General features: G+C 42.8%; 1 protein-coding gene across 1 annotated transcript; it reads left to right on the forward strand.

Moving 5' to 3' along the window:
• The first annotated feature begins 2,851 nt into the window (after positions 1 to 2,851).
• Positions 2,852 to 7,128, forward strand: LOC110499877 (carbohydrate sulfotransferase 1-like). The gene is made up of 2 exons (XM_021576940.2): positions 2,852 to 3,322; positions 4,546 to 7,128. Exon 2 carries the CDS (start codon positions 4,579 to 4,581, stop codon positions 5,869 to 5,871), a length of 1,293 nt encoding a protein of 430 aa, XP_021432615.1. The 5' UTR covers positions 2,852 to 3,322; positions 4,546 to 4,578; the 3' UTR covers positions 5,872 to 7,128.
• Positions 7,129 to 11,598: the final 4,470 nt, after the last annotated feature.

Below are 11,598 nucleotides of genomic sequence, written 5' to 3' on the forward strand. Positions count from 1 at the left end.
TGAGTGGAGAGAGAAGAGGGGGAGGAGAGGGGATGAGTGGAGAGAGAAGAGGGGGAGGAGAGGAGAGGGGATGAGTGGAGAGAGAAGAGGGGATGAGTGGAGAGAGGAAAGGGGGAGGAGAGGAGAGGGAATGAGTGGAGAGAGGAAAGGGGGAGGAGAGGAGAGAGAAGAGGGGGATGAGAATAGGAAAAAGGTACAGGTAGAGAGGTACTTGTAGAGAGGTACAGGTAGAGAGGTACGTGTAGAGAGGTACAGGTTGAGAGGTACATGTAGAGAGGTACAGGTAGAGAGGTACATGTAGAGAGGTACAGGTAGAGAGGTACAGGTAGAGAGGTACAGTTAGAGAGGTACGTATAGAGAGGTACATGTAGAGAGGTACATGTAGAGAGGTACGTGTAGAGAGGTACAGGTTGAGAGGTACAGGTAGAGAGGTACATGTAGAGAGGTACGTGTAGAGAGGTACAGGTTGAGAGGTACAGGTAGAGAGGTACGTGTAGAGAGGTACAGGTTGAGAGGTACAGGTAGAGAGGTACGTGTAGAGAGGTACAGGTTGAGAGGTACAGTTAGAGAGGTACGTGTAGAGAGGTACAGGTAGAGAGGTACAGGTAGAGAGGTACAGGTAGAGAGGTATACAGGTAGAGAGGTACAGGTAGAGAGGTACAGGTAGAGAAGTACATGTAGAGTGGTACAGGTAGAGAGGTACATGTAGAGAGGTACAGGTAGAGAGGTACAGGTAGAGAGGTACACATAGAGAGGTACAGGTTGAGAGGTACAGGTAGAGAGGTATGTGTAGAGAGGTACAGGTTGAGAGGTACATGTAGAGAGGTACAGGAAGAGAGGTACAGGTAGAGAGGTACGTGTAGAGAGGTACGTGTAGAGAGGTACAGGTAGAGAGGTACAGGTAGAGAGGTACAGGTAGAGAGGTACACGTTGAGAGGTACAAGTAGGGAGGTACAGGTAGAGAGGTACAGGTAGAGAGGTACAGGTAGAGAGGTACAGGTAGAGAGGTACAGGTAGAGAGGTACAGGTAGAGAGGTATACAGGTAGAGAGGTACAGGTAGAGAGGTACAGGTAGAGAAGTACATGTAGAGTGGTACAGGTAGAGAGGTACATGTAGAGAGGTACAGGTAGAGAGGTACAGGTAGAGAGGTACACATAGAGAGGTACAGGTTGAGAGGTACAGGTAGAGAGGTATGTGTAGAGAGGTACAGGTTGAGAGGTACATGTAGAGAGGTACAGGAAGAGAGGTACAGGTAGAGAGGTACGTGTAGAGAGGTACGTGTAGAGAGGTACAGGTAGAGAGGTACAGGTAGAGAGGTACAGGTAGAGAGGTACACGTTGAGAGGTACAAGTAGGGAGGTACAGGTAGAGAGGTACAGGTAGAGAGGTACAGGTAGAGAGGTACAGGTAGAGAGGTACAGGTAGAGAGGTACAGGTAGAGAGGCCATGAGAGACCACGGGTCAAGGTATTTTCTTTTTGTTTTCAGACTTGGTGCTAAAAGGTCCAAATAATAAGAAGATACTAGAATAGGTACACTTTCTTCAGATATTAGTTGCTATGAGTTTTGAGCTTGAGCTATGAGTTTTGAATTTGAGCCATGAGTTTTGATTTTGAGCTATGAGTTTTTAGTTTTGAGCTATGCGTTTTGAGTTTGAGCTTTGAGTTTTGAGCTATGAGTTTGAACTATGAGCTTTGAGCTATGCGTTTTTAATTTTGAGCTATGAGTTTTGAGTTTGAACTGAGTTTTGAGTTTGAACTATGAGTTTTATGAGCTATGAGCATACACATTTATTAGCTATACAGTAGGCACTATTACATTATTTGTCTGTTCTCTATGACAACTGGCTTTGTGCTCTGAACTGTCTGTCTGTTCTGGCTCGCAGCCATTCAGCTGCAGTCTAAGATTGCATCCTAAATGGCACCACATGCCTTATGTAGTGCACTATTTAAGGAATAAGGTGCCATTTAGGACACATTGAGCTCAGAGATCAGATCTAACCTCAACTGTTGGGACAAATTTTGATATCTCTCGTTTTTTTAAATGTAGCCAGACTGATGGAGTGGTGCTGATAATATCTCTTCTCATTCAGGCTGCATTAGCTCAATGATGTTGCCAGCCAGACCATGCTCATCTAATCCAATACTTACATAGGCATACTAAGTTTCAGTTTTGCTTCATTGTTTGTTATTGAGAGAGAGCGAGCAAGAGAAAGAAGAGTGACAGTGTGAAAGAGAGAAAAAAGAGAGAGGGGGAGAGAGAGAGAGTGAGAGAGAGAGAGAGAGAGAGAGTGACAGAGAGAGAGTGACAGAGAGAGAGAGAGAGAGAGAGAGAGAGAGAGAGACAGAGAGAGAGAGAGAGAGAGAGTGACAGAGAGAGAGAGTGACATAGAGAGAGTGACATAGAGAGAGAGAGAGAGAGAGAGAGAGAGAGAGAGAGAGAGAGAGAGAGAGAGAAAAGGCAGAGGTTACAGAAGATCTTGTATTTATACCTTGTGGTATTCACTCAGTTGTCACTAAAGCACAAACATTTCTTCTGACCCTTTAGTCTCTGCTATATGGGATAGTAATGTAATTTATTTTTCCCTCTCTCTCATTAGACCTTACCTGTGACCTTACCTTGCATAAAATACCTGTCTTTATAGAGATTGTAACTCTCAGTATTTTACAAATGTATTAGAAAAGTTTCAAATAGCCTAGCATTTATAGAAAATACTCAAAATACAAATACTTAAATAGGCATGTATTTGAACTCAGCTCTGCTCACTTAATCCATGTGACTGTAAACATCTCAGACTGCAACATGTGTTTATCAGGGGCTGTGGGTGGGAGAGTTGATAGAAGGATGTAGAGGACGTTTAGGGTGGTCCAGAACGCGCGGGCACTTATTGGCACACCTCACACACAGCCAAACCACCAACCTATAGCCTAAACTACAACATGCGCATTAGTCAAGGCAATCTGGAACAGCCTACACGTCGGTGCGGTGGCGGCGGGTTTTGCGAAGGCTGCGGCATCATTCTCTAATCTGTTCTACCCTGTGTCTTGGAGTTTCATGTTCTTCTGCCTTGCAACTTTGACTTATTTATTTTATCACGATCTCATCCTTGTAAAACACGGACTGATTCTGATTATTCTACATGTGGGAGCAGTTCCTGTCGTGTTGCTATTCAGACGCATGAGGGAAGAAGACGGGACAGCTGCCGTTCGATAATGTTTAGTCCGAAAATATCAGATTTTTTTGACGACATGTTTTGAACCGTTACATTGCTTTTCTATTGTTTTTCACGGACACCTTTTATTTACCCACTATGAATTTATGTGGTAAGAAAGTAGTTTATTGGATTATTTGGGGTTTATGCATTTTATTTATGTTTAAAAATGTGTTTTGTGTGTATTAAGAAGAATAACATGACCGTTATTTGGTAATTTCAGATATGAAAAGTGTTATTGAGGCTATGCCTAGACGTCTAGCCCATTTTTGTAGACTAATCATCTTCGAATGAAAGCGTATTCTGTTGCACTGCGGTAAATCACAGATCTCATCGCGCTGTCTGTCGTCAATTGTTCGTTGTCACATCTATCTATCCCTTGCCAGATGTAGCGTTGCCAGAGAAATTACAAGACGCTTTTCTACAGGTGCCGCCAGCCTTTTGTCACGATGAGTGACTGAAGTAAATTCAGACAGGTTTTTGCATTAGTCTGATTTCAATCACTGAATTCCTTAGTTTTTATTCAAGGGGAAAATAAAATACCACCAAACATTTACAAAGTAGCATAAAATGTTTATTTTGGACACATTTTAGGTGTATTTTATATTCTCATCAGAAGAAAGCCACCAGTATTGACGAACAACTGCTAGTTACGTTTATTTCTGTTTTAGATCACAACATTTTTAACTTGAAAGCCATTTTTCTTATTTGTGAAGTATAGATAATATTAGTCGAATAGAGAATACCATACATTGTAAGTATATAGATGTAAAATATAGGCTCAAAAGTATCCTTGACATAAACAATTGATAGTATTTTAATCAATTATGTTTTATTGATTGTATTACTGCCACTGGAGATCTGAACATGGTGAAGCTATTTTATATAAATGGTATCTATAAAAATATGTCCATTATCGAAATTAGAATCTACATGATGGAATCTTAGGTCCTAGGAATCCTATAGTCTTTGATGTAGTATGTAATTGCTTTCTGAAATTTGGGGTTGCCTACAGCTCATAATACAGAAATGCCATGGACCAGAAAAAACAATAACAACTAAACATCGAAACTGGGTCTGGTTTATTGTATTTGACAGTATTATATGAGGGTAAGGCCTTTATTACAGTTCAATAAAACAACAGTAATAAAACAAATTGTAAGATCAACAAAGTAACTATCTAGGAAGAAAAAGTTTGGGATTCAAAACACTAACTTTTTTGTTTCATAGTGAGACTGCTGTATAAACTGTTTTGCTGCTGCTTTCTGTCGGTGTTTGTGGATTCTATACAGCATGAGTGTATCCCAATTATTTTGATTTTTTTTGCTCCACCAGGATCTGAACAGACTGTATCATCTATCTAAATGAATGAATTCAGCCATGCAATGTTCCTGGAAGGCTGTGATTCTGCTAGCCTTAGCGTCCATAGCGATCCAGTACACAGCCATCAGGACGTTCACAGCCAAGCCATTCCAGATGTGTCCACTGACAATCTCCAACCCTCTGAACTGTGGCATGCTGGGGCAGGATGTGGTGGACTTGTCTTTTGACAAGCGGATCTGTGACGACTTTCTTTACTTCTCCTCCAATGTCTCCAGGAAGACCCATGTTCTCATCCTGGCCACGACCCGCAGCGGCAGCTCCTTCGTGGGTCAGCTGTTCAACCAGCACCAGGATGTGTTTTATCTGTTTGAGCCGCTCTACCACGTCCAGACCACCCTGCTCCCCCGCCTGTCCCGCAGCAGGACGGCAGGCGACACCAGGGTGATGCTGGGGGCTAGCAGGGACCTGCTCCGGAGCCTCTACGACTGTGACCTTTACTTCCTGGAGAGCTACATCAAACCCCAGCCGGCCAATCACAGTACAGACAAGCTGTTCCGGAGGGGAGCCAGCAAGGCTCTGTGCTCCCTGCCTGTCTGCGACGCCTTCAGTCCTGGAGAGTTGAACATCGATGAAGGAGAGTGCGTCAAGAGGTGTGGGGTTCTCAACATGACGCTGGCGTCGGACGCTTGCCGGGAGCGGCGCCATGTGGCCATCAAGACCGTACGGATACCGGAGGTGAGTGACCTCAGGGCTCTGGTGGAGGACCCTAGGCTCAACCTCAAGGTGATCCAGCTGGTTAGGGACCCCCGAGGGATCCTGGCCTCACGCATTGAGACCTTCAGGGACACCTACCGCCTCTGGAGGATCTGGAGGGCCACTGGGAGGAGGCCCTACAACCTGGACCTCACCCAGCTTACCATGGTCTGTGAGGACTTTCTGGGATCTGTAACCACTGGGCTCAGCAAGCCCCCCTGGCTCAAAGGGAGGTATATGCTGGTCAGGTATGAGGACCTGGCCAAGAACCCTCTCCAGAAGACCAAGAAGATCTATGATTACCTGGGTCTGGTCATGGACAAAAACGTAGGAGACTGGATCCAGAACAACACTAGGGGAAGCAATGATCTGTCAGCCAAGCATAAATACGGCACTGTTCGGGACTCAGCGGCCAACGCAGAAAGCTGGAGGCTCAAATTGTCTTATGACATGGTTGATTACACACAGACTGTGTGTCAGCAAGTTCTACAGGAGCTGGGTTATAAGACTGTCAGTTCGCCCGAGGAGCTGAAAAATCTGTCTCTCACTCTCATCGAGGACAAAACTTTTGTACCTTTTTTGTAGAAAAGCAAGGGCCAATCACAACGCACAAATATTTTTGTTATATTTACATTGTTGCCTTCATTTCCTCTCAGATTTGCACTAAACCTCAGAAACCTTGACGACTCCTGTGGTAAGATTTAAGACATTCAGAACAGCACAAGAAAAATCATTTGGGAATGCTGTTTTAGAGATTTCAGTATCAATGTTTTATCGATATTGAAGGGACACTAATGTCAGGTTAATTGACATGAACAACCTACAGTGAAGCACCATCCTACTTAAGATCCCTGAATGCTGACAGTTGCATTGACAAAAGTGAATGTTAATATTTGTACACCAAGAAAACTGGACCTACTGTACAATATTGTTAGGGAATGTACCTAATCATACCTTAACTGATAAATGCTGAGGTGTAGGCCCATGATGAAACCATGCAAGATACATTTGAATGTTGCAGTCTATTTAAATGGTGTTGTTTAAATGTTACAGAGGGTAACAATTAAGGGGTGGCGCTTTAATCGTGTTGAAATAGCTTAACTGAGGGTTGTCAAATCCACCCTCACCAAAGGGTAATGAGTGCCGGACAACAGTGATTTTACAGAGGCTCATCCCAAATGGCACCCTATTCCCTATCTAGTGCACTACTTTTGATCAGGGCCCATAGGGTTTTGGTCAAAAGTAGTGCACTGTGTAGGGAATAGGGTGCCATTGCAGACGCAAGCATAGTTTACCCTGATCATCCAAGTGTCAGCGAGGTGTTGGAAATGTTTAGTTTGACTTCCCGGCCAACTACTGACGTTGTGGACCAGGCAGGCAATCAGAGACAGCTGCAGTGGCTGATTAGTCTTATACAGGTAAGCTAGCTCTGGTCTTCACAACATTATCAGGGTAGTGGAGTTTGCAATCTCTGGAAGGAATAGAATTGAACTGAATAGAATACAGTATTTTATGTTCCATTTGTCAACAGAAACTGACCATTATGCTGTCACAATAAGTGAGGAAGGCCTTTGTTATTATCTATTTATTTATTTATTTATTTAGAGTTATTACTTTACAAACATGTACTAAAATAACTTACATGAAACAGTGACAGGCTGGGAAATGGCCTTACCCAATCCCCTTGGACTGCTCTGAAATATTGAGGAGGTGATGTTCATAATCTATTTGCCATATATTTTTCAACTGTTCTGTTTCACAAAAGTTCTGAACCTATATACACTAACTTTCAAAAGTTTGAGGTCCTTGTTTTTGAAAGAAAAGTACATTTTCTTGTCCATATAAATAACATAAAATTGATCAGAAATACAGTGTAGACATTGTTAATGTTGTAAATGACTAGAAACGGCTGATTTTTAAAGGAATATCTACATAGGCGAACAGAGGCCCATTATCAGCAACCATCACTCCTGTGTTCCAATGGCACGTTGTGTTAGCTAATCCAAGTTTTATAATTTAAAAAGACTAATTGATCATTAGAAAACCCTTTTGCAATTATGTTCGCACAGCTGAAAACTTGTGCTGATTGATTAGAGAAGCAATAAAACTGTCCATCTTAAGACTAGTTGAGTATCTGGAGCATCAGCATTTGTGCCTTGAAGGCCAGCATTCTGGAGGTGCCTCTTCACTGTTGACGTTCAGACTGGTGTTTTGCGAGTACTATTTAATGAAGCTGCCAGTTGAGGACTTGTGAGGTGTCTGTTTCTCAAACTAGACACTCTAATGTACTTGTCCTCTTGCTCAGTTGTGGACCGGGGCCTCCCACTGCTCCTTTAATTCAAAAACAAGGAGTGATTGTTGGAGTGATGGTTGTTGATAATGGGCCTCTGTACGCCTATGTAGATATTCCATTCAAAATCAGCCATTTCCAGCTACAATAGTCATTTACAACATTACCAATGTCTACACTGTATGTCGGATCAATTTGATGTTATTTATATGGACAAAAAATGTGCTTTTCTTTCAAAAACAAGGACATTTCTAAGTGACCCCAAACTTTTGAACGGTAGTGTACATTTTACGGACACAGTATATTTTAAATTAGTTATCTTGTTGTTATTAGTCCCACCCTTCAGCTCCACTCAACCCCTCCCATCTATCTCTTAACCACATCCAGTGTTCATTTCTAGCTGCCATATACATGTATATCCCACTGAGCTGTGATGTTTCACAAAAGTTCGGAACTTTTCTATTCTCATGTTTCTACAGATTGTAAATTAAAGCTACATTTTTTTGCCAAGAGTATTATTATATTATTGATCGATTGACTATGACTTTTTAAATCACCCAGCAGTGATCTTTGCAGATTTAGCTCCAGGTAAATGTTGCAATTCTTCAGCCATTCCTGAACCTGCAACCAAAGCTACATATGGACAGTACCAAAACAAATGATCTAATGATTCTGTCTCTTTGCAGCAAAATCTGCAGAGCTGGGATGGTTGTATCCCCCATATATATAACATTCTGTTGGTTGCAATAATTTTGTATAATCATTTAAATGAAAAAGTTTTGAATCCAGCGTCGTTTTTTGCATCAGTTCATAAACCATGTGCCATGGAATCGGTACATAGAAAATCTCTTCCCAACTATTTTGCAATCTACACGGCACAGCTTTCATTTGTGGCATGCGTTTTTTATTCATCACAATTATCTATAACCAATTTTGGTCTTTAATGCAGGGCCGACAGACAAGTTCTTTATGTTCTCCCCCTTTCATTTTTGTGGTAACGCTAGAATTAGTTAGTTGTAATTTTGGATAGGGCAGACAATCCCATTTATTTTTGTTAGCTGCATGTGTGACATAACTCCACCAGTCCTATTTATGATATAATTTACAAAGATTATACCATTTTTATTTTATTATCAATTAGTATATTTGGGTTTACCCATAATATTTGTTGTTGTAATATTTGTTCTGTCTTTTCTGGTGGATTAAAGTGAAATTGCAACCAACTTTCTATGGTTTGTTTTAAAAATAGCAATATTTTTGAGTTGATTTCATTAAAAAAATGAAAGTGAGCGGTTGTAATCTGAATTAAGGGGAAAAGGCCGTTCTTGAACATGGGGTCAGACATTATTAATAATCTGCTAGAGAACCAGTTCGGAGATTTAAGTACAACTTTTGTATGACTGAAGCCTTTAGTGAGAGGTCCAATGTTTTAATATTTAATCATTTCTGCCCTCCGAATTCATATTAATTATATAAATAAGACAGTTTAATTTTGTCTAAGTTGCCTTTCCAAATAAAATGTAATATTTTTTGCTCGTGCAATTTTAAAAAACAAGTCGCTAGGTGTAGGCAAGGCCATAAGAAAATAGGTAAACTGTGACGTGAATAAAGAGATAATCAGGGTGATTTTTTCACAAATAGACAGGTATTTTCCAAGATCTTATCTATTTTTTATAAGTTTCTATGAAAATGTATTGTTGTGAGATCATTTATTTATTTTGGGATATGAATACTGAGCAGGGGCACAACTTCCACTGGGGACGGGGGCATGTCCCCCCACATTCTGAAATTGCATTTTTGTCCCCCCCAGTTTTATCATTGGAATGTGATACAAAACAAGGCATGTCTCTAATTATCTGTGTATATTCCTGCCAAAACACCAAAACCCACTCCTCAAGATGACTAAGAGGCAGAGAGAGACAGCAGATAGAGAGGTGAGGAGAGAGAAAGAGACAGGTAGAGAGAGAGATGCAGGGAGAGAGAGAGTGGCGGAGAGAGAGAGAGGTGGAGAGAAAGAGACAGGTAGAGAGAGAGAGGGCGAGAGAGAGCGAGGCAGAGAAAGAGGCAAAGAGAGTGAGGAGGAGAGGGAGAGAGACAGCGAGAGGGAGAGTGAGGGAGAGAGCGACAGAGAGAGGGAGAGACCGAGAGAGAGGGGGAGAGAGAGCGGCAGAGAGAGGGGGAGAGGGAGAGCGAGTGAGTGAGTGAGAGAGAGGGAGAGAGCGAGAGAACTGTACTACAATATGAATGGAGGAGAACAATCTTTTCTCACAATGATTTTATTACAGTTCTTTGTAGGTTGGCAGAGGTACAGTTGTTAGGTACAGGAGTACAGTTCTGTTCTTAGTTTTGTGTCACTGTTAGACTCATGAGGAAAACGAGATGCCCAAAAGGAGCCTATCATACCTAGCTGGTACAAAAGTCATTGTCAAGGACGTCTGATACTTCAACAAAAGCTAGTGTATAAAGTAACACTGGTCTTTTATACACTGAACACTGATCTCAAACCAAGGTTTACTTACACTTCCCTATTTTAAAATAACCAATCAGCAATCAGGATTAGACCCACCCATTTTATAAATTGGCATAATTGACACCTATAGGGATAAAGTGTGACCTTATGCAATGCTTCTGCACTAATAAGACCTATCAAGTCAACGTGATTGGCTGTGAGAGGGCGACAGAAAGCATTGAATACTGTGGTTCTGTATGCATATCTTCAGGATCCGATTATGCCCATTTCATGTTGTCCATTACAAGGGATATCCCATAACGAGTACGTCACTACGGACAGGAATGGAAACCATGTCAGTAAGAGACACAGCTGTTAGACGAGGGCTGACAGTAACACCAGGAGATCCAACTCCACCTGTCGTCTGGCTGACGTGGTGATTTGGTACAGTGCACAGCACAACACAGGAGAGAGGATGGAGATGCTGGAGAAATTCACATTCAGGCAGAGTCCCAAATGACACCCTATTCCCTTTAGAGCGCCCTATTTTTGACCAGAGCCCATAGGGCCTCTGTATAGGTAATAGGGTGCCATAGGTGATATGGTGCCATAGGTAATAGGGCCTCTGTATAGGTAATAGGGGGCCATAGGTAATAGGGCACCATAGGTAATGGGGCCTTTGTATAGGTAATAGGGCACCATAGGTAATAGGGCCTTTGTATAGGTAATAGGGCGCCATAGGTAATAGGGTGCCATCTGGGTTTCATCCTCAGTGATAGAAGGTGTGGTGCTGACTGTGTTGCAATATGCCACTGAACAGATTATAGAGGCATGACCGAAGCTGAAGTCAACCACACATCCACAGCCGGATGGAATAGAAACTGGAAAGTACATTATTTCACACCATTGGAGTAGTTGAAAACAACCCACCCTGAACCTCTTTTCGCATCTCCTCTACTATCACTCTTCTTAGTACACAGCAGACAGCCACCACAGCAGACAGACACCACAGCAGACAGACACCACAGCAGACAGACACCACAGCAGACAGACACCACAGCAGACAGCCACCACAGCAGACAGCCACCACAGCAGACAGCCACCACAGCAGACAGCCACCACAGCAGACAGACACCACAGCAGACAGACACCACAGAAGACAGACACCACAGCAGACAGACACCACAGCAGACAGACACCACAGCAGACAGACACCACAGCAGACAGACACCACAGCAGACAGACACCACAGCAGACAGACACCACAGCAGACAGACACCACAGCAGACAGACACCACAGCAGACAGACACCACAGGAGACAGCTACCACAGGAGACAGCCACCACAGTAGACAGCCACCACAGTAGATAGACACCCCACCACAGCAGACAGACACCACAGCAGACAGACACCACAGCAGACAGACACCACAGCAGACAGACACCACAGCAGACAGACACCACAGTAGACAGCCACCACAGTAGATAGACACCCCACCACAGTAGATAGACACCCCACCACAGCAGACAGACACCACAGCAGACAGCCACCACAGCAGACAGCCACCACAGCA

This window comes from Oncorhynchus mykiss, chromosome 2, assembly GCF_013265735.2.
Source record: "Oncorhynchus mykiss isolate Arlee chromosome 2, USDA_OmykA_1.1, whole genome shotgun sequence".
In the NCBI taxonomy this organism is placed as follows: Eukaryota; Metazoa; Chordata; class Actinopteri; order Salmoniformes; family Salmonidae; genus Oncorhynchus; species Oncorhynchus mykiss.